Source organism: Salvelinus namaycush, chromosome 14 (assembly GCF_016432855.1).
Source record: "Salvelinus namaycush isolate Seneca chromosome 14, SaNama_1.0, whole genome shotgun sequence".
In the NCBI taxonomy this organism is placed as follows: domain Eukaryota; kingdom Metazoa; phylum Chordata; class Actinopteri; order Salmoniformes; family Salmonidae; genus Salvelinus; species Salvelinus namaycush.
In genome coordinates this window covers 10,557,149-10,581,516 of record NC_052320.1, presented here as the reverse complement: position 1 = coordinate 10,581,516, position 24,368 = coordinate 10,557,149, and the positions used below count along the sequence as shown (strand labels likewise).

The 24,368-nt window shown below is 45.1% G+C and overlaps 1 protein-coding gene across 1 annotated transcript in view; it reads left to right on the top strand.

The window, feature by feature from the left end:
- The first annotated feature begins 9,457 nt into the window (after window positions 1-9,457).
- The window catches only part of LOC120058827 (nuclear receptor subfamily 1 group D member 1-like), a 29,868-nt gene continuing 14,957 nt past the window's right edge, over window positions 9,458-24,368 (top strand). Inside the window, exon 1 of the mRNA XM_039007558.1 lies at window positions 9,458-10,020. Within this exon, the coding sequence (XP_038863486.1) occupies window positions 10,005-10,020 (16 nt within the window). The 5' untranslated portion in view covers window positions 9,458-10,004. The remainder of the gene's footprint in view (window positions 10,021-24,368) is intronic.

Here is a 24,368-nt window from a genome sequence, read left to right as displayed (position 1 = left end):
CCACCACTACTACCACCACCACTACCACTACCACGACCACTACCACTATCACCACCACCACCACCACCACTACTACTACCACCTCCACCACTACAACCACCACTACAACCACCACTACAACAACCAATACACCACTACTACTACCACCACCACCACCACCACCACCACCACCACCACCATCACCACTACTACTACTAGTACTACCACCACCAGCACCACTACTACCACCACTACTACCACCACTACTACTACCACCATTACTACAACCACCACTATTACTACTACCACCATTACTACAACCACCACTACTACTACTACCACCACTACTACTACTACCACAACTACCACCACTACTACCACAACTACTACCACCACTACTGCTAATACAACCACAACTACCACCACCACCACCACCAGTACAACTACCAACACCACAACCACCACTACCACAACCACTACCACCACCACTACTACCACTACTACCACCACTGCCACCACCACCACTACCACTACCACGACCACTACCACTATCACCACCACCACCACCACCACCACCACCACCACCACTACTACTACCACCTCCACCATCACCTCCACCACTACAACCACCACTACAACCACCACTACAACAACCAATACACCACTACTACTACCACCACCACCACCATCACCATCACCACTACTACTACTAGTACTACCACCACCAGCACCACTACTACCACCACTACTACTACCACCTCCACCATCACCTCCACCACTACAAACACCACCACTACAACAACCAATACCACCACTACTACTACCACCACCACCACCACCACCACCACCACTACTACTACTACTACCACCACTACTAGTACTACCACCACCACCACTACTACTACCACCACCACTACCAACACCATAAATACCACTACAACGATCACTACCACCACCACTACTACTACCTCCACCACCACCACTACTACCACCACCTTCATCACCACCACTACCACCACCACCTCCACTACCACCACCACCACTACTACTACCACCACCACTACAAACACCACCACCACCACTACTACCACCACTACCACCACTACCACCACCACTACCACAACTACTACTACCACTACAACTACCACCACTACTACCACTACTACTACTACAACCAGTACTACTACTACCACCACTACCAACTCTACTACCACCCCTACCACCACCACTACTACCACCACTACCACCACCACTACCACTACTACTACATACTACAACTACTACTACCACTACAACTACCACCACTACTACCACTACTACTACTACAACCAGTACTACTACTACCACCACTACCAACTCTACTACCACCCCTACCACCACCACTACTACCACCACTACCACCACCTCCACCACTACTACTACCACCACCACTACTACAATCACCACTACCACCACTACTACTACTACCACCACTACCACTACCACCACTACAACCACCACCACCACTATTACTACTACCACCACTACTATTACTACAACCACCACCACCACCACTACTACTACTACCACCACTACCACTTCCACCACTACAACCACCACCACCACTATTACTACTACCACCACTACTATTACTACCACCACCACCACCACCACCACCACCACTACTACCACCACTACTACTACCACCATTACTACAACCACCACTAGTACTACTACCACCACTACCACCACCACCACTACTACTACCACCACCACTACAAACACCACCACCACCACTACTACCACCACTACCACCACCACTACCACTACTACTACAACTACTACTACCACTACAACTACCACCACTACTACCACTACTACTACTACAACCAGAACTACTACTACCACCACTACCAACTCTACTACCACCCCTACCACCACCACTACTACCACCACTACCACCACCTCCACCACTACTACTACCACCACCACCACTACCACCACTACAATCACCACTACCACCACTACTACTACTACCACCACTACAACCACCACCACCACTATTACTACTACCACCACTACTATTACTACCACCACCACCACCACCACCACCACTACTACTACCACCACCACTACCAACACCATAAATACTACTACAACGATCACTACCACCACCACCACTAATACCACCACCTCCATCACCACCACTACTACACCACCTCCACCACCACCACCACTACTACCACAACCAACACTAATACCGCTGTTACCACCACTACCACCACCACTACAACTACCACCACCACTACTACCACAACTACCACCACTGCCACCACTACTACTACTACAACCAGTACTACTACTACCACCACTACCTACACTACTACCACCACTACCACCACCACTACTACCACCCCTACCACCACCAGTACTACTATTACCACCACAACTACCACCACTATTACCACCACTACCTCCACCACCACTACTACTACTACTACTACCACAACTACCCTCACTACCAGCACCGCCACCACTACTACTACTACCACCAGTACTACTACTACCACAACTACCACCACTACTACCACAACTACTACCACCACTACTGCTACTACCACCACTACTGCTAATACAACCACAACTACCACCACCACCACCACCAGTACAACTACCAACACCACAACCACCACTACCACAACCACTACCACCACCACTACTACCACTACTACCACCACTACTACCACCACCACTACCACTACCACGACCACTACCACTATCACCACCACCACCACTACTACTACCACCTCCACCATCACCTCCACCACTACAACCACCACTACAACCACCACTACAACAACCAATACCACCACTACTACTACCACCACCACCACCACCACCATCACCACTACTACTACTACTACCACAACCACTACTACTACTACCACCACCACCACCACTACAACCACCACCACCACTATTACTACTACCACCACTACAACCACCACTACAACCACCACTACCACCACTACTACTACTACCACCACTACTACAACCACCACCACCACTACTAGTACTACCACCACCACCAGCACTAGTACCACCACTACTACTACCACCTCCACCATCACCTCCACCACTACAACCACCACCACTACAACAACCAATACCACCACTACTACTACCCCCACCACCACCACCACCACCACCACCACTACAACCACCAGCACCACTATTACTACTACCACCACTACAACCACCACTACCACCACTACAACCACCACTACCACCACTACTACTACTACCACCACTACTACAACCACCACCACCACTATTACTACTACCACCACTACTAGTACTACCACCACCACCACCACCACCACCACCACCACTACCAACACCACTACCAACACCATAAATACCACTACAACGATCACTACCACCACCACTACTACTACCTCCACCACCACCACTACTACCACCACCTCCATCACCACCACTACTACCACCACCACTACTACTACCACCACCACTACAAACACCACCACCACCACTACTACCACCACCACCATTAAGACTGCTACTACCACCACTACCACCTCCACTACTACTACCACTACAACTACCACCACCTCCACTACTACTACCACTACAACTACTACCACAACTACCACCACTACCACCACTACTACTACTACAACCAGTACTACTACTACTACCACAACTACTACCACCACTACCACCACTACAATCACCACTACTACTACTACCACCACTACAACCACCACCACCACTATTACTACTACCACCACTACTACTACTACCACAACTACCACCACTACCAGCACTGCCACCACTACTACTACTACCACCAGTACTACTACTACCACAACTACCACCACTACCACCACTACTACTACTACCACCACTACTACTAATACAACCACAACTACCACCACCACCACCACCAGTACAACTACCAACACCACAACTACTACCACCACCACTACTACCACCTCTACTACCACCACCACCACCACCTCCACTACTACTACTACTAACACCAGTACTACTACCAACACCACCAGTACTACTACCACAACCAATACCACTATCACTACCACCAACACCACCACTACTACCACCACCAGTACTACTACTAACACCACCACTACAACCACCACCACTACCACCACTACTACCACCACCACTATCACCACCACTACTACTAATACCACCAGTACTACTACCACTACCACTATCATTACCATCACCACTACTACTACCACCACTACTACTATGCTTAGAAAAACAATAAGCATGAGTTTATACACCAAAGGAGCCTGTGAGTGTGTGTGCGTATGTGCGCGAGAGTGTATTTTTGGGGTGCAATGAAGGGTTGTCCACACAGTTAGCGGCAGGCATGTGTGCCAGTTCATGAGCACATAGACCTATTCCCTAACATGTGTGACCAATGAAAGGTGAATGGCTCTCCTGTCTATACTTTCCTCAAAATCAGCCATGATGTCACCATGAACCCTCTGCGAACCCACCTCTGTCAAAAAACATTACTACAGCGCTCCCTCTTTCTGCTTAATTTTCTCTCTTTCTTTCTTTCCACCGCTCCCTCTTTCTCCGCTCTCTTTCCCTCGCTCTCTCTCCCTCTTTCTCCGCACTTTCCCTCTCTCTCTCTCCCTTTCTCTCTCTCTACGTTCTGCTTCCCTCTCTTCTCGCTCTTCCTGAATTCTTTCACCCAAAACCACATTATTTTTCTTTCCTTCCACTTTTTTATTCTTTCTCGTATTCTTCCACTCACTTCCACCCCCTCCCCATCTTCCACCCCTTCCCCATCTTTCACCCCCTCCCCAACTTTCTCTCCCTCTATCTCGCTCGCCCTTAAACCCCCCTCTTTCTCTCCCTCTCTCCCCCCTCTTTCTCCTCTCTCTTTCACCCTCCCTCTCTCCTCTCTCTCTCCCTGGCTGGCTCGTTCTAATTGAATCACCACAAGTTGCGGTGTAGAGCCCAATGTGCCAAGATGTTCTGATTAAGATAGACTTTGTTTAAGCAGTAGTTTTGAAAAATTGCTCCGAGTGCTGTGGAGAGAGATAGAAGACTTCTGTGAAGGCAAAGAGCGAGAGAGCGAGTGAGAGAGTGAGAGAGTGAGAGTGAGAGAGTGAGAGAGTGAGAGAGTGAGAGAGCGAGAGAGCGAGAGAGCGAAAGAGAGACTAGAAAGCAGTCAGACACATATGGAAGTGATTCAGTAATTACAGCAAATCTGTTCTCTAAAGGAAAGGTCCTTTTTTCCATCCCTCCTTCTCTCCTTCCCTCCTGCTCTAAAGGAAAGGTATTCCTTCCTTCCCTCTCCATCCATCCTTCCCCCATCTCTCCCTGCACATAAAACTGTGAATCAATGACCCATAGTGTGATTAAAGAGTGATTAACACAACTCTAGAAAGATGCAGATGAGTTACTGTCTCCCATGCAGTTGTAAAGCCATGTTGAAATCAGGAATAATACCACACTTGAAATAGTTTTCTGCATTCTTTACTCATAAAGTGTGCTTTCTGAAGTTTAATCAGCTATTCTATAAGCAATCTAAACCAACTGTGAGGCAGGCTCAGCATGGTATGAACTATAAGCTCTCATCACCCACAGCTAAACTGGCATCACTTCACACAACAATGAACTCTTTCAGCCAAATGAAATGGTGTGTGAGAGAGAGACAGTGAGACAGCGTGAGAGCGAGACAGACAGTGATGACTGTCTCTTTAGCCCCGAGGCACAAGGTGTTTTGCAGGTGTCTGTGTTGGCAGCGACTTCTGTTCTGTTCTGTTCCGTTCAGTGCCCAAACAGCGAGAGCACCCTGTAATTATTTGCGTGCCTTGCCATAATATGTTCTCATCAGGACATGTGCATGAGTCAGCCAACACACACTTCATAATTTGATGCACTTTGAATCTGACACCAAATGAATTCTGTCAGGGAATGATTTACATAAGAGCGGAGAGTGCTATATTTCCTGGCAGTACACCTGTAGGCCTGCACACCTAATTTACAAATGGATGGTTAAACGGTAGGTAGGATAGTAGCGCAGATTAAGCAGGTTTAGGTAGTTTCAGATAAAAAATAAACACAGTTACAACAAGTCTTAACGCAAAATTGCTTGAGAAAGACAAACCAATCAATCAATCAAGTTTATTTTATATAGCCCTTCGTACATCAGCTAATATCTCGAAGTGCTGTACAGAAACCCAGCCTAAAACCCCAAACAGCAAGCAATGCAGGTGTAGAAGCACGGTGGCTAGGAAAAACTCGCTAGAAAGGCCAAAACCTAGGAAGAAACCTCGAGAGGAAGCAGGCTATGAGGGGTGGCCAGTCCTCTTCTGGCTGTGCCGGGTGGAGATTATAACAGAACTATGCCAAGATGTTAAACAAACAAATGAACAATGTGTTTACGCTGTCAGGTTTTGGCCAAGACTGTTCGGGTTTTGGTCACTAGATGTCCCCATTGCACCTTTTTTGTACCTTTTGTTTTTCTTGCTCTAATTATTGTTTGCACCTGTAGGTCATTCCCTTGTTAGTATTTAAACCCTGTGTGTTCCTCAGTTCCTTGCTCAGTGTTTGTAAGTTAGCACCCAGCCCCAGCCCAAGCCTTGTTTTATACAGATATTTCTCTTGTTGAATTTTCCAGAGGTTCTCTGGTTTAGTTCTTGTGTATTATTTGAGTAGTCTTTTGAGGTTTGTTTTTTCCCTGCTTTTTTACCACTTTGTGGAGTTTCTTTTGTGTTTTGGAGGATTTCCATTTTTGGGCCTTTTGGCTTTATTTTTGGACATTGTGGATTTAGTTTCTTTGCCTGAAGATTTTGTTCTTTAATTAAACCACCATCTCTAGTACTGCTGTGTCTGCCTCATCTTCTGGGTTCTGACGATTATTAGTGACTGTTTCTCGCACCGGGTCCTGACATACGCAACATCTTCATCATCAAGTAGGCCTAATAGACCTAGGTGTAATATCATGGTAACCTACTGCTCAATCCTAATAGTACAAATCACTACAAATTAATCTAAAGAACTCAAAGGCTGCGTTTACACATGCAGTTCAATTCGGATCTTTTTTTCCCCACTAATTGGTCTTTTGACTATTCACATCAGATCTTTTTAGAATTGATCTGATTAGCCAAAATACAAATTTGTGAAACATTTGTGAAGTATTGGGCAGCCTGTATAAATGTAAACGCATCCAAAGTTATGATAAATCAGTTATCTGCGCAATGGGCCATCTCGAACCATCGTCCAGAAGAGAAGGGGCTCGTTTGAGTGGTAAGGCTGAAGCAATCCACTGCAGATGAAAGTTGAGGAATGAAGTCGGGGGAGGTGCATCTGCAACAGCCAAGTCGGACACCAATGTGGTTTTCCAACAGCAAGGTTCAACGCAACAAGGCAGGATTGCCATTGTTTATAAAAGTTTTTATTAGTAATGAAATACACATGGCTCCAACCCCCATATTACACACTTACAAACTGTTAATATATGTGTGTATATTGTCCAATCAATTCAATTGGTGAGAGAGACTAAAGTATCACAATAATTTGTACTGTCACGTGGAGCGGAACAGGGGAACCCAAGAGCAGACTCAGACAAGGAGACTGGGATGAAGTAATCAAGGTATTTATTGAAACACGTGGGGGAAGACTGAGTGCAGGACAGGGGAAGCTCAGACGGGTTGCCAGAAACCAGGTGCGGAGGCAGAGGCTGGAGCGAGAGGTGTTGGGACATGGTAAGCAGGTCCGGAGGGGAATCCAAGGGAGCCGTAGTGTGGGGAATCCAGGACAGAGTAGCAGGACTGACGAGAAGTCGGACTGGAGACAGGGACCACAGTCAGAGCGGGCAGAACTGTAGCGGTGAGGAAAACTGCGTCAGGCAAGGGAAAACAGGCCAACAGGATCTAAACAGGAACAAATGGCTAGAAACATGGACTGACTGAGCAGAGATTACGATCTGGCAGAGTGAAAGAGGCAGGACTGAGTATATGTAGAGGTTTTGATTATGGAACAGGTTGCAGCTGGTGGGGATCTGCTCTGACTCCAGCACACCTGTCTCCGCCCACACAATCATACACACACACACACACACACACACACACACACACACACACAGAGAGGGAGAGGGAGAGGGAGAGGGAGAGGGAAAGAGCACGGGGGGAGTGGCGGCAGATCAAGGAGACACAGGATGAGCACTAGAGGGCGTGGCAGGAGCAGATGTAACATGAACATTGAAGTCTATCAATGTACAAATGACCTGTCATCAAGGCAAAGGGTGGCTACTTTGAAGCTACTCAAATATAAAATATATTTTGATTTGTTTAACACTTTTTTGGTTACTACATGATTCCATGTGTCATTTCATACTTTTGAAGTCTTCACTATTATTCTACAATGTAGAAAATAGTAAAAATAAAGAAAAACCCTGAATGAGTAGGTGTGTCCAAACTTTTGACTGGTACTGTATGTGTGTACATTGTACTATCAATTCAATTGGTGAGAGAGACTGAAATTTCACAATAATTTGTACATTGGAGTCTATCAAAGTACAAATGACCTGTTCCAGTCATGAATTTGGTCACGCATGCGTTGGTCAAACAAAAACACCCTAATGATTGGCTGACAATAGAGGCTCCCACAATGCAGCCGCTGTCTGCAACATGAAGTTGATGATGAGCAACTGCAGAAACTTGCAGTCGACTACAGTCAAAACTTCATGATCTTTGATCACATTGTTTTTGTAAAGTCATGCAGTTGTCATGTAGGTGCAAGTCAGACAATTTTGATTCTCATAATGCAACACACTTTGATAGGCTTGACAAAAGTGATCATCTTGAACTCACCCGCACTTCAGAAAACTGAATGTGTGGAGAATTGAGGCTACAAAGATGGGTTTGCTGGCGTTGTAGCGCTCTCTAGTGACAAAATAATGAACTGCAATTGAATGTTACTGAGGGGATGCGAAAAATCCTGCCACAGTAAAATACTGTATGCTGAAGTGACAGCCTACATTTCCTCCACAAACACAAACACCCACTCACACACACATTTAGGACAACATGTGTCACTTGTTTGTTTATTTGTTCCTAAGACACATGGTCTGAATGTTCGGACATCAACTTTAAGCGGCACAGTCCGCTACTAACAACTTCCGGACCAGTCACGGTGTGCGCCGCCCATTGTGCATGTGCCTCATCCGCCCACTTCTCGTTATCGCACGCTCGGTATTATGGTATGTATAAAATGTACAGTATGTCAGTAGGGCGGCGCACGCCCCTTGCACATGCAGAGCGCACATGCACCGTGGCTTTACTAAACGCGTAGCACGGTCACATAAGCGCATCAAATCTCCCCTCAGCTCTAGATACCGGCCAATGAGAACGCATTACAGAGTAAAAGGACGGAAGGAGAGAGTGAAAGGAGAGTTCAAATGGGACATATAGTGAGATGAGATACATCCAAACAGACACAACAGAAATTGAGAGAGGACGAGTCACATTTTTTTAAGCCACCTGAAAACGTGATTGATGTGGAAGTGAGTGTGTGTATTATTTTGTCTAGTTTACAGTTCAGTTCATCCTCGGAGATGCTGATGGAGCTGTGAATTATTGGGATTTTTTATTAAAATCACTTGTTCTCTGCTCGCGACACTCCCTTCCGCTGAACCAAGCAACTCACTAGCACAGTGCAGAACGGATCCAGGTAGCATGCAATAATAATATATCCTGCACACCTGAGACAGTTGGACATAACTCTTCTGCATAGAATACAGCTGGACATAACTGTGCTTACAGTATACTACGGAGTGTTCTGTCGTTGACAGATCAATACGATTGTCTTCAACCGTGCGCTTGTTCCATGGCTCAGGTATTTTACGCACAGGTAGTTCTCGACTATCACCTGTCTGTAGTTTAGTATTGATCCTGCATATTGACATTCAGAAGCAGCTGTATATTGACAAGTCGAGCTTCATTCATCACAGCAAACAAGACACATCAAGAAACATGGACAGTCCGGGTGGTAAGTGCTATGATTGCGATGATATGTTTTGTTATTTCCATTGATTGATAATTTTCAAATTATATTTTGTTATTGCATACACTTTATATATCAGTCGCATAGCAATGCTATTTTTGTAGCTCAATATTGAATTTGGCATTGGAGTTATACATTTTGAGTTGAGTATGGTGATGATTTTAAAAAACATTTAAAGAGTATTTACCATGTTTTATTGTGTTTGTTTCTCTTTGCAGTCGTGCGTATTTGTGTGTAAAATACGTTCCCAAATGTCCTGCATGATGAGGTTTTACATTTAAGGTGTCTCTTCATCAGCATGTTAGAAAGGGGGTCGACTTAATACGATTTGAAACAGTTTTATAAGGCTGGTACTGTATGTCCAATTGTATATGTTTAGAAAGTAGCGAGATGGAGATGAGAACAATTCAACTTTATCACAGGACCGTCATGCTTTTTGTGCATTATCCTCCCATGCGTGAACTTGGAAAATGCCATGAATACTGACTGATATAAATTCTGAAACAGGTGTAATATCCAACAAGTGTATGTTTTCTTTCAAGCATACAAAGGTGCACTTGAAAAACTGCTAAAAAGATTGACGATGATATGTGACAGTGCTTGAAGTTCACGCAACTTCCCACATAAAAAATGACTACAGTTTACTATAGACTGCTACAATACTTACAATAGAATTCTGTAGTAAACTGTAGTATATTGTACACACTGTAGCATCCCTCGATCATATGTATTACTTACTATATAATTTTGTAGTATACTGTACTACAGTATACTACAGATCGCAAAAACACTACAGTAAATACTACAGTAATGTCGGCAAAAACACTACAGTAATTACTATAGTATATTATACTACAGTATTTATTTGCATATACCCTGCCCATTTTCCTCCCCATACCCAGTTTGTACTACCCATAAGTGTGAAACCTACATGCCAAGTATATATACAGTACCAGTCAAAAGTTTGGACACACCTACTCATTCAAGGGTTTTTCTTTCATTTTTACTATCTTCCACATTGTAGAATAATAGTGAAGACATCAAAACTATGGAATCATGTAGTAACCAAAAAAGTGCTAAACAAATCTAAAATATATTTGAGATTTATTTGAGATTTGAGATTCTTCAAAGTTGCCGCTCTTTGCCATGATGACAGCTTTGCACACTATTGGCCTTCGCTCAACTAGCTTCATGAGGTAGTCACATGGAATTCCACAGGTGTGCCTTATTAAAAGTTAATTTGTGGAATTTCTTTCCTTCTTAATGCATTTGAGACAATCAGTTGTGTTGTGACATGGTAGGGGTGGTATACAGAAGATAGCCCTATTTGGTAAAAGACCAAGTCCATATTATGGCAAGAACAGCTCAAATAAGCAAAGAGAAATGACAGTCCATCATTACTTTAAGAAATGAAGGTCAGTTAATCTGGAAAATGTCAAGAACTTGGAACGTTTCTTCAAGTGCAGTTGCAAAAACCACCTTGCGCTATGATGAAACTGGCTCTCATGAGGACCTCCACAGGAAAGGAAGACCCAGAGTTACCTCTGCTGCAGAGGATATGTTCAATAGAGTTAACTGCAACTCAGAGTTCAAGTACCAGACACATCTCAACATCAACTGTTCAGAGGAGACTGAGTGAATCAGGCCTTCCTGGTCGAATTGATGCAAAGAAACCACTACTAAAGGACACCAATAAGAAGAAGAGGCTTGCTTTGGCCAAGAAACACGAGCAATGGACATTAGACCGGTGGAAATCTGTCTTTTGGTCTGATGAGTCCAAATTTGAGAGATTTGGTTCCAACCGCCGTGTCTTTGTGAGATGCAGAGTAGGTGAACGGATTATCTCTGCATGTGTGGTTCCCACCTTGAAGCATGGAGGAGAAGGTGTGGGGGTGCTTTACTGGTGACACTGTCAGTGATTTATTTCGAATTCAAGGCACACTTAACCAGCATGGCTACCACAGCATCCGGCAGCGATACGCCATCCCATCTGGTTTGCGCTTAGTGGGACTATCATTTGTTTTTCTACAGGACAATGACCCAAAACACACCTCCAGGCTGTGTAAGGGCTATTTGACTAAGAAGGAGAGTGATGGTAGTGCTAGATCAGATGACCTGGCCTTCACAACCACCCGACCTCAACCCAATTGAGATGGTTTGGGATGAGTTAGACCGCAGAGTGAAGGAAAAGCAGCCAACAATCAAGTAATCAGCATATGTGGGAACTCCTTCAAGACTGTTGGAAAAGCATTCCTCATGAAGCTGGTTGAGAGAATGCCAAGAGTGTGCAAAGCTGTCATCAAGGCAAAGGATGGCTACTTTGAAGAAAATAAAATATACAATATATTTTGATTTATTTAACACTTTTTTGGTTACTACATGATTCCATATGTGCTATTTAATAGTTTTGATGTCTAAACTATTATTCTACAATGTAGAAAATATAAAAAATAAAGAAAAACCCTTGAATGAGTAGTATACTAAAGCCCGCAAAAACACTACGTAATTACTATAGTATATACCATAAAAAAAAATCTACAGTATTTATTCTATAGTAAACTGTAAATACTACGGTATACTACAGTCATGGCCGCAACACTACAGTAAATACTACAATAAAGTCTGCAAAAACACTACAGTAAATACTATACACTGTATGCTTGAAAGAAAACATCCACTTGTTGGATATTACAAAAAAGGTCCTATCTAGAACCTAAAATGGTTATTTGGCTGTCCCCATAGGAGAACCCTTTGAAGAACCCTTTTTGGTTCCAGGTAGAACCACATAGTGTTCAACATGGAAGCCAAAAGGGTTCTACTTTAAACCAAAAAGGGCTCTACCTGGAACCAACAAGGGTTATCCTATGGGGACAGCCGAAGAACCCTTTTAAAACCGTTTTTCTAAGAGTGTAGTATTTATACCATAGTATACTATAGTATTTTTTCATATGGGTAGGAGACACTTCCTGTTTTTCCTCATGAAAACAAACTCACATGGAGCAAGCTGTCACTGGTTCCAATGCATTCTATGCTTATTGCCAACAGACGGCAGGCGATTTTGTTTTCGTGTGTATCTATAAGTAAATGATTCTCTACCACCCAGTGTGCATTGCGATACTGAATAGATAGGAGAAGTGTTGTGATTACTACATTAATAATTAGGTGGGTGCCTATGTTTGTCCTATTTCACACATGTACAAGTGTGTGTTATACACATGTGAAATGTAAATGTGTTTTTTTGCTTATCCTTTCGGTTATTGCTCCAACGCTCTTAACCTCTAGGCTACCTGTCGCCCTTGGAGGCTGGGCCAGTGACATGGGTTGATAACGCAAAGCTTATGGCTATGGGAAACTATAGAGTTATGCATGGAACATTGGGCGGTGTTTCCACAAGGTTAGCCAAAGTACACCTGGCATCATAATATTTATTTACATATTCTACTTCCACTCCCAGCTGTTGAGTGGTGATTCATTTACTAACTCTGCAGTCACGTTTCAGTCCAGGTGATGGAAACGACTGTGGCAAACGGCCTGGGTCAAGGCGCCCTTCTGCATGTTCCATGTGTTCCACTGGTTCCATGTCAGTTATTATCTGGAGGACAAAACTTGGAGCTGTTCAGACCTCTGCATCCTACACTAAACTTACTTAGTCATTTATTTGTCAAAATGTTATATAAAAAACGTTTTTATTAATTTATTCATCATCTACTTTATTGGCCTTAGATATTTTGTATGGGCTATTCGGGTAATCTAAATACTGTATACAATTTGCGGATGTTTGCATGATGTCAATACGGAGGTTAAAAGGTCACCGGTGCAGTAATGTGGGATATCTGATCCCCATGCCACAGCATTTTTCTGCCTGCAACTTGGAGGCGGTTTTGAATGGTGGCTCTCTCTCTTTTCTTCATTGACAAGGTCATCCAACTTGACTCTATGAATGCATGGCTCAGTTAACCTACAGCTGGTGCCCCTGTTTGACCTTGATATGTATTGGTCTCAGAGGGCGAGATACAGTACATGCATTCTTGATTTATCTTATCAAACCAAGCAGAAGTAAACAAAATCAGATGTAATCCATATACATCCTAATCTAAATAACACAAGATAATTCAACTGATTGCATAATATTGAGAGTGAGGCTACTGCTGGTTTAACCCAGAGCCCCATATTCACCTGCTGCCCAATTAGGTGAACCTCACAGAGCAATGCAATGGGTGATGGCATTTAACTGAGAAGCCCGGATGCACACACACACACACTTTGGAACCATGCCAGTCAGGTCAAGTGTTGGCACACTCTGGGTGCTGTGAACTACATCTAAACGTACCTACAACCCACAGGATGTCTAATCAGATCATCCAACCTGTTGCCAGAACGGTAATCCAGTGTTTCTATGTGGTCAATAAGGACCACTGTCTCTATGAATGATCGGTGCGGTGTGTGGGGGGGTCCTTGCAGTTCGCACGAATGATTCTAGCGCCCATTCAGAACATCCCCAACCAACCGTACACCATGCTCTATTTGCGTTTCCTCTAAAATTATAACAGAGGCTATAAAGCGCAGGTGGTGATTATAATTTCTGACTGCTGGTGATAGCTTCATGCAGCGCGAGTCTTCCCACTGAATGCACTCCTCTCATTCTCGAATCGTCCTCACGTGGATGCATTTGCTAAGCCGCGTGCGGCGCGTGATTTCACAGGCCGATACAGTTCTCTCTCTCCCCATTTATTTTTTCTCTTCGCTCTCTCTCTCCCGGCACTTCTGTAGTGATGGTGCCTCCGGTGGTGGAAAGGGGGGAGTTTAGGTTGGAAAGTGTGTTAGAGATTTCATGCATTAACTTTATCTCTCGTCACGTTTTCCCATATTATGCGCGATTTATTGTAATCAAATGCATTAGTCCTGGATCCTATATCCCAAGTCCCCTGCATCAACATCAGTGGCGTCAGTTCATCTAAACCCAGGGTATGGCAAAGTGAGGTGTGGTGGGTTGGGGGATGTGATTAACCTCAGGCATTAATTATCACCGCAATATTGTGTTTAAAGGTGTGTGGAACGCCGTGGACAATGTCAACCACTACTCAACCTCATCATAAATTGTCTCATTTACTTGTGGAACGACGCATACAGTGCAACATGAAATAGATGCATAATACGTGCTATCAAGTCACAACAAGGCCGACTTCAAATAATGACATCAATGTGAAAGTAACCGGTGCATAAAACAGCTGACCGCAAATGCAAACTATGCCAGATAAATCCTATACATGAATAGAAATAAAAAGCATAGCCTACATCAAAGCCTACAATGTCAACATTGCTTCGTGCACTTCCCGCACATGTATACATTTGCCTGTCTGCAGTTTTCGCCAGGGAAGGTAAACATTCTGCGAGTATTGAAGCAATGTATCAACATGGTTGCTCTGAGAATATTGAAACATTGTACCAACGAACGATGCAGCTTGGAGAATATTGAAACATGTTGTATCAACAAGGCAGCTACGAGAATAGTGATTGCAGCATAGTTGCCAACGAGGGGGCGCCTCGCGCATTTTCCCCGGGACAGCTTGTCTGTCTGATATTATTGTGTTGTTTACGCATTTGGGTGATTATTATATATATATTTTTAAAAACAGCCCTACATCCACACTATAGTTACATAACTTTAATGACGTTTTAGCAACAAGATTGATCTGTAAGAATATCTCATTTTAATTGAGGAAGATGGACAAGGAAGACTGATAGCGTGGAAATGCATTATACCAGACGGAAGTAGGCAACAGGTAGGATTAGGGCTGCAGGAATGGGATGATGAAAAAGTAGGCCTACAGCAAGAAGTTAAAAAAAAGTTATCCTAACTAAGTAACAATTAATGATTTGCATTATCTCAATTATCATTCTGTCACTGCATGACCATGTACATTTGTTATTGCCTACAATTGTTATTGTCTTTGAAGTCAAAATCATGACATCCATTTGGGGGAAATGCTCTAAATAGCACGTTCAGTTGTGTTTATTATCATACCACTATATGAAACCAAAATTACACTAGTCTACTGGTCAAATTAATTGAAATATCAATCAGGCCTACAGCTATCACAGCCTGTATTTTAATAGCAATAAAATAGCTTTTGGTTTCGAATGGTCACCTCCCAATTCCGAATTGAACTAATTGATAACAAATATATATCTATCAGATAACAACAAGGCTTAGAAGGCCGAGTTCAAATGTCGACGTCAAATTCAAAGCAATTGGCGCACTGCCTAAACGGCTGACTGCCAAAGCAAACTGGCACTGTCTGCGCTCTGCTCTCTAAAAGTGAAAGAAAGGGTTGCAGGCTGGCAGCTGCTCTCCGCATGGTCCTAAAACCAGCCAATCATCACCGTTTAATTATAATCGGGATTGGAACGATTTTAGTCTACTTTGTTTTTGCCTACTTACCATTTTTGGTCTTGAGCTAGGGTATGGCGATACCCAACTAACGCCGCTGATCAACATCTCTCCCATCTCTCCCAAACTGAAGGTTCAGCGCACACATCCGCTAGGCTAGACTAAAGTGTGCTATGTACAGTTGGAACGTGACAGCCCTTCCTGTCAGTAGGCTATTTGTAGCCTGCAAAGTCATTTGATCCGCTGTAGTCCTCAGAGTGATGCTAAAACTGCTATAGGGCAATCCGTGACATCCTGCATTCTTGGTAATGCAGTGTGATGGAGATAATCTATTATAATCCCCAAATGATGCATCATGCATTTAGTCTACATGGATATTTGGTGGCTGCCAAATAGTCCCATTGGTGTCATTCTTCTTTATAATGCAACCTAAATACCTGAATAGAGTAGACTTTTGAATATACTTGCAATATAAATATACATAAATGCAATCCATAATATAAATTCAACTCCGTCTATTCAGGCCCCTCCAATGAATCCAATAAGATGGTATTTGTCACATGCTTCATGAACAAGAGGTGTAGACTAACAGTAAAAAGGTTACTTACAGGTCATTTTCCAACAATGCATAGTTAAAGATTTAAAAAAATATATTTGAAATAGTGACGAGGAGTAAATACACTGTGAGTAACGAATAACAATAACGAGTAAAAATAAAATGGCTAAATACAGGAAGTACCAGTACCGAGTCGATGTGCAGGGGTACGAGATAATAACATGGCTGTATACAGGGAGTACCAGTACCGAGTCGATGTGCAGGGGTACGAGATAATAACATGGCTGTATACAGGGAGTACCAGTACCGAGTCGATGTGCTGGGGTACGAGATAATAACATGGCTGTATACAGGGAGTACCAGTACCGAGTCGATGTGCAGGGGTACGAGATAATAACATGGCTGTATACAGGGAGTACCAGTACCGAGTCGATGTGCTGGGGTACGAGATAATAACATGGCTGTATACAGGAAGTACCAGTACCGAGTCGATGTGCTGGGGTACGAGATAATAACATGGCTGTATACAGGAAGTACCAGTACCGAGTCGATGTGCTGGGGTACGAGATAATAACATGGCTGTATACAGGAAGTACCAGTACCGAGTCGATGTGCTGGGGTACGAGATAATAACATGGCTGTATACAGGAAGTACCAGTACCGAGTCGATGTGCTGGGGTACGAGATAATAACATGGCTGTATACAGGGAGTACCAGTACTGAGTGAATGAGCAGGGGTACGAGGTAATAACATGGCTATATACAGGGAGTACCATTACAGAGTCGATGTGCTGGGGTACGAGATAATAACATGGCTGTATACAGGGAGTACCAGTACCGAGTCGATGTGCTGGCGTACGAGATAATAACATGGCTGTATACAGGGAGTACCAGTACAGAGTCGATGTGCTGGGGTACGAGATAATAACATGGCTGTATACAGGGAGTACCAGTACCGAGTCGATGTGCTGGCGTACGAGATAATAGCATGGCTGTATACAGGAAGTACCAGTACCGAGTCGATGTGCAGGGGTACGAGGTAATAACATGGCTGTATACAGGAAGTACCAGTACCGAGTCGATGTGCTGGCGTACGAGATAATAGCATGGCTGTATACAGGAAGTACCAGTACCGAGTCGATGTGCAGGGGTACGAGATAATAACATGGCTGTATACAGGGAGTACCAGTACCGAGTCGATGTGCTGGCGTACGAGATAATAGCATGGCTGTATACAGGGAGTACCAGTACCGAGTCGATGTGCAGGGGTACGAGGTAATAACATGGCTGTATACAGGGAGTACCAGTACAGAGTCGATGTGCTGGGGTACGAGATAATAACATGGCTGTATACAGGGAGTACCAGTACCGAGTCGATGTGCAGGGGTACGAGATAATAACATGGCTGTATACAGGGAGTACCAGTACCGAGTCGATGTGCTGGGGTACGAGATAATAGCATGGCTGTATACAGGGAGTACCAGTACCGAGTCGATGTGCTGGGGTACGAGATAATAGCATGGCTGTATACAGGGAGTACCAGTACCGAGTCGATGTGCTGGGGTACGAGATAATAACATGGCTGTATACAGGGAGTACCAGTACAGAGTCGATGTGCTGGGGTACGAGATAATAACATGGCTGTATACAGGGAGTACCAGTACCGAGTCGATGTGCTGGGGTACGAGATAATAACATGGCTGTATACAGGGAGTACCAGTACCGAGTCGATGTGCTGGGGTACGAGATAATAACATGGCTGTATACAGGGAGTACCAGTACCGAGTCGATGTGCTGGGGTACGAGATAATAACATGGCTGTATACAGGGAGTACCAGTACCGAGTCGATGTGCTGGGGTACGAGATAATAACATGGCTGTATACAGGGAGTACCAGTACCGAGTCGATGTGCTGGGGTACGAGATAATAACATGGCTGTATACAGGGAGTACCAGTACCGAGTCGATGTGCTGGGGTACGAGATAATAGCATGGCTGTATACAGGGAGTACCAGTACCGAGTCGATGTGCTGGGGTACGAGATAATAACATGGCTGTATACAGGGAGTACCAGTACCGAGTCGATGTGCAGGGGTACGAGATAATAACATGGCTGTATACAGGAAGTACCAGTACCGAGTCGATGTGCTGGGGTACGAGATAATAACATGGCTGTATACAGGAAGTACCAGTACCGAGTCGATGTGCTGGGGTACGAGATAATAACATGGCTGTATACAGGAAGTACCAGTACCGAGTCGATGTGCTGGGGTACGAGATAATAACATGGCTGTATACAGGAAGTACCAGTACCGAGTCGATGTGCTGGGGTACGAGATAATAACATGGCTGTATACAGGGAGTACCAGTACTGAGTGAATGAGCAGGGGTACGAGGTAATAACATGGCTATATACAGGGAGTACCAGTACAGAGTCAATGTGCTGGGGTACGAGATAATAACATGGCTGTATACAGGGAGTACCAGTACCGAGTCGATGTGCTGGCGTACGAGATAATAACATGGCTGTATACAGGGAGTACCAGTACAGAGTCGATGTGCTGGGGTACGAGATAATAACATGGCTGTATACAGGGAGTACCAGTACCGAGTCGATGTGCTGGCGTACGAGATAATAGCATGGCTGTATACAGGAAGTACCAGTACCGAGTCGATGTGCAGGGGTACGAGGTAATAACATGGCTGTATACAGGAAGTACCAGTACCGAGTCGATGTGCTGGCGTACGAGATAATAGCATGGCTGTATACAGGAAGTACCAGTACCGAGTCGATGTGCAGGGGTACGAGATAATAACATGGCTGTATACAGGAAGTACCAGTACCGAGTCGATGTGCTGGCGTACGAGATAATAGCATGGCTGTATACAGGGAGTACCAGTACCGAGTCGATGTGCAGGGGTACGAGGTAATAACATGGCTGTATACAGGGAGTACCAGTACCGAGTCGATGTGCTGGGGTACGAGATAATAACATGGCTGTATACAGGAAGTACCAGTACCGAGTCGATGTGCTGGGGTACGAGATAATAACATGGCTGTATACAGGAAGTACCAGTACCGAGTCGATGTGCTGGGGTACGAGATAATAACATGGCTGTATACAGGAAGTACCAGTACCGAGTCGATGTGCTGGGGTACGAGATAATAACATGGCTGTATACAGGAAGTACCAGTACCGAGTCGATGTGCTGGGGTACGAGATAATAACATGGCTGTATACAGGGAGTACCAGTACTGAGTGAATGAGCAGGGGTACGAGGTAATAACATGGCTATATACAGGGAGTACCATTACAGAGTCAATGTGCTGGGGTACGAGATAATAACATGGCTGTATACAGGGAGTACCAGTACCGAGTCGATGTGCTGGCGTACGAGATAATAACATGGCTGTATACAGGGAGTACCAGTACAGAGTCGATGTGCTGGGGTACGAGATAATAACATGGCTGTATACAGGGAGTACCAGTACCGAGTCGATGTGCTGGCGTACGAGATAATAGCATGGCTGTATACAGGAAGTACCAGTACCGAGTCGATGTGCAGGGGTACGAGGTAATAACATGGCTGTATACAGGAAGTACCAGTACCGAGTCGATGTGCTGGCGTACGAGATAATAGCATGGCTGTATACAGGAAGTACCAGTACCGAGTCGATGTGCAGGGGTACGAGATAATAACATGGCTGTATACAGGAAGTACCAGTACCGAGTCGATGTGCTGGCGTACGAGATAATAGCATGGCTGTATACAGGGAGTACCAGTACCGAGTCGATGTGCAGGGGTACGAGGTAATAACATGGCTGTATACAGGGAGTACCAGTACAGAGTCGATGTGCTGGGGTACGAGATAATAACATGGCTGTATACAGGGAGTACCAGTACCGAGTCGATGTGCAGGGGTACGAGATAATAACATGGCTGTATACAGGGAGTACCAGTACCGAGTCGATGTGCTGGGGTACGAGATAATAGCATGGCTGTATACAGGGAGTACCAGTACCGAGTCGATGTGCTGGGGTACGAGATAATAGCATGGCTGTATACAGGGAGTACCAGTACCGAGTCGATGTGCTGGGGTACGAGATAATAACATGGCTGTATACAGGGAGTACCAGTACAGAGTCGATGTGCTGGGGTACGAGATAATAACATGGCTGTATACAGGGAGTACCAGTACCGAGTCGATGTGCTGGGGTACGAGATAATAACATGGCTGTATACAGGGAGTACCAGTACCGAGTCGATGTGCTGGGGTACGAGATAATAACATGGCTGTATACAGGGAGTACCAGTACCGAGTCGATGTGCTGGGGTACGAGATAATAACATGGCTGTATACAGGGAGTACCAGTACCGAGTCGATGTGCTGGGGTACGAGATAATAACATGGCTGTATACAGGGAGTACCAGTACCGAGTCGATGTGCTGGGGTACGAGATAATAACATGGCTGTATACAGGGAGTACCAGTACCGAGTCGATGTGCTGGGGTACGAGATAATAGCATGGCTGTATACAGGGAGTACCAGTACCGAGTCGATGTGCTGGGGTACGAGATAATAACATGGCTGTATACAGGGAGTACCAGTACCGAGTCGATGTGCAGGGGTACGAGATAATAACATGGCTGTATACAGGAAGTACCAGTACCGAGTCGATGTGCTGGGGTACGAGATAATAACATGGCTGTATACAGGAAGTACCAGTACCGAGTCGATGTGCTGGGGTACGAGATAATAACATGGCTGTATACAGGAAGTACCAGTACCGAGTCGATGTGCTGGGGTACGAGATAATAACATGGCTGTATACAGGAAGTACCAGTACCGAGTCGATGTGCTGGGGTACGAGATAATAACATGGCTGTATACAGGGAGTACCAGTACTGAGTGAATGAGCAGGGGTACGAGGTAATAACATGGCTATATACAGGGAGTACCAGTACAGAGTCAATGTGCTGGGGTACGAGATAATAACATGGCTGTATACAGGGAGTACCAGTACCGAGTCGATGTGCTGGCGTACGAGATAATAACATGGCTGTATACAGGGAGTACCAGTACAGAGTCGATGTGCTGGGGTACGAGATAATAACATGGCTGTATACAGGGAGTACCAGTACCGAGTCGATGTGCTGGCGTACGAGATAATAGCATGGCTGTATACAGGAAGTACCAGTACCGAGTCGATGTGCAGGGGTACGAGGTAATAACATGGCTGTATACAGGAAGTACCAGTACCGAGTCGATGTGCTGGCGTACGAGATAATAGCATGGCTGTATACAGGAAGTACCAGTACCGAGTCGATGTGCAGGGGTACGAGATAATAACATGGCTGTATACAGGAAGTACCAGTACCGAGTCGATGTGCTGGCGTACGAGATAATAGCATGGCTGTATACAGGGAGTACCAGTACCGAGTCGATGTGCAGGGGTACGAGGTAATAACATGGCTGTATACAGGGAGTACCAGTACCGAGTCGATGTGCAGGGGTACGAGATAATAACATGGCTGTATACAGGGAGTACCAGTACCGAGTCGATGTGCTGGGGTACGAGATAATAGCATGGCTGTATACAGGGAGTACCAGTACCGAGTCGATGTGCTGGGGTACGAGATAATAGCATGGCTGTATACAGGGAGTACCAGTACCGAGTCGATGTGCTGGGGTACGAGATAATAACATGGCTGTATACAGGGAGTACCAGTACAGAGTCGATGTGCTGGGGTACGAGATAATAACATGGCTGTATACAGGGAGTACCAGTACCGAGTCGATGTGCTGGGGTACGAGATAATAACATGGCTGTATACAGGGAGTACCAGTACCGAGTCGATGTGCTGGGGTACGAGATAATAACATGGCTGTATACAGGGAGTACCAGTACCGAGTCGATGTGCTGGGGTACGAGATAATAACATGGCTGTATACAGGGAGTACCAGTACCGAGTCGATGTGCTGGGGTACGAGATAATAACATGGCTGTATACAGGGAGTACCAGTACCGAGTCGATGTGCTGGGGTACGAGATAATAACATGGCTGTATACAGGGAGTACCAGTACCGAGTCGATGTGCTGGGGTACGAGATAATAACATGGCTGTATACAGGGAGTACCAGTACCGAGTCGATGTGCTGGGGTACGAGATAATAGCATGGCTGTATACAGGGAGTACCAGTACCGAGTCGATGTGCTGGGGTACGAGATAATAACATGGCTGTATACAGGGAGTACCAGTACCGAGTCGATGTGCAGGGGTACGAGATAATAACATGGCTGTATACAGGAAGTACCAGTACCGAGTCGATGTGCTGGGGTACGAGATAATAACATGGCTGTATACAGGAAGTACCAGTACCGAGTCGATGTGCTGGGGTACGAGATAATAACATGGCTGTATACAGGAAGTACCAGTACCGAGTCGATGTGCTGGGGTACGAGATAATAACATGGCTGTATACAGGAAGTACCAGTACCGAGTCGATGTGCTGGGGTACGAGATAATAACATGGCTGTATACAGGGAGTACCAGTACTGAGTGAATGAGCAGGGGTACGAGGTAATAACATGGCTATATACAGGGAGTACCAGTACAGAGTCAATGTGCTGGGGTACGAGATAATAACATGGCTGTATACAGGGAGTACCAGTACCGAGTCGATGTGCTGGCGTACGAGATAATAACATGGCTGTATACAGGGAGTACCAGTACAGAGTCGATGTGCTGGGGTACGAGATAATAACATGGCTGTATACAGGGAGTACCAGTACCGAGTCGATGTGCTGGCGTACGAGATAATAGCATGGCTGTATACAGGAAGTACCAGTACCGAGTCGATGTGCAGGGGTACGAGGTAATAACATGGCTGTATACAGGAAGTACCAGTACCGAGTCGATGTGCTGGCGTACGAGATAATAGCATGGCTGTATACAGGAAGTACCAGTACCGAGTCGATGTGCAGGGGTACGAGATAATAACATGGCTGTATACAGGAAGTACCAGTACCGAGTCGATGTGCTGGCGTACGAGATAATAGCATGGCTGTATACAGGGAGTACCAGTACCGAGTCGATGTGCAGGGGTACGAGGTAATAACATGGCTGTATACAGGGAGTACCAGTACCGAGTCGATGTGCTGGGGTACGAGATAATAGCATGGCTGTATACAGGGAGTACCAGTACCGAGTCGATGTGCTGGGGTACGAGATAATAGCATGGCTGTATACAGGGAGTACCAGTACCGAGTCGATGTGCTGGGGTACGAGATAATAGCATGGCTGTATACAGGGAGTACCAGTACCGAGTCGATGTGCTGGGGTACGAGATAATAGCATGGCTGTATACAGGGAGTACCAGTA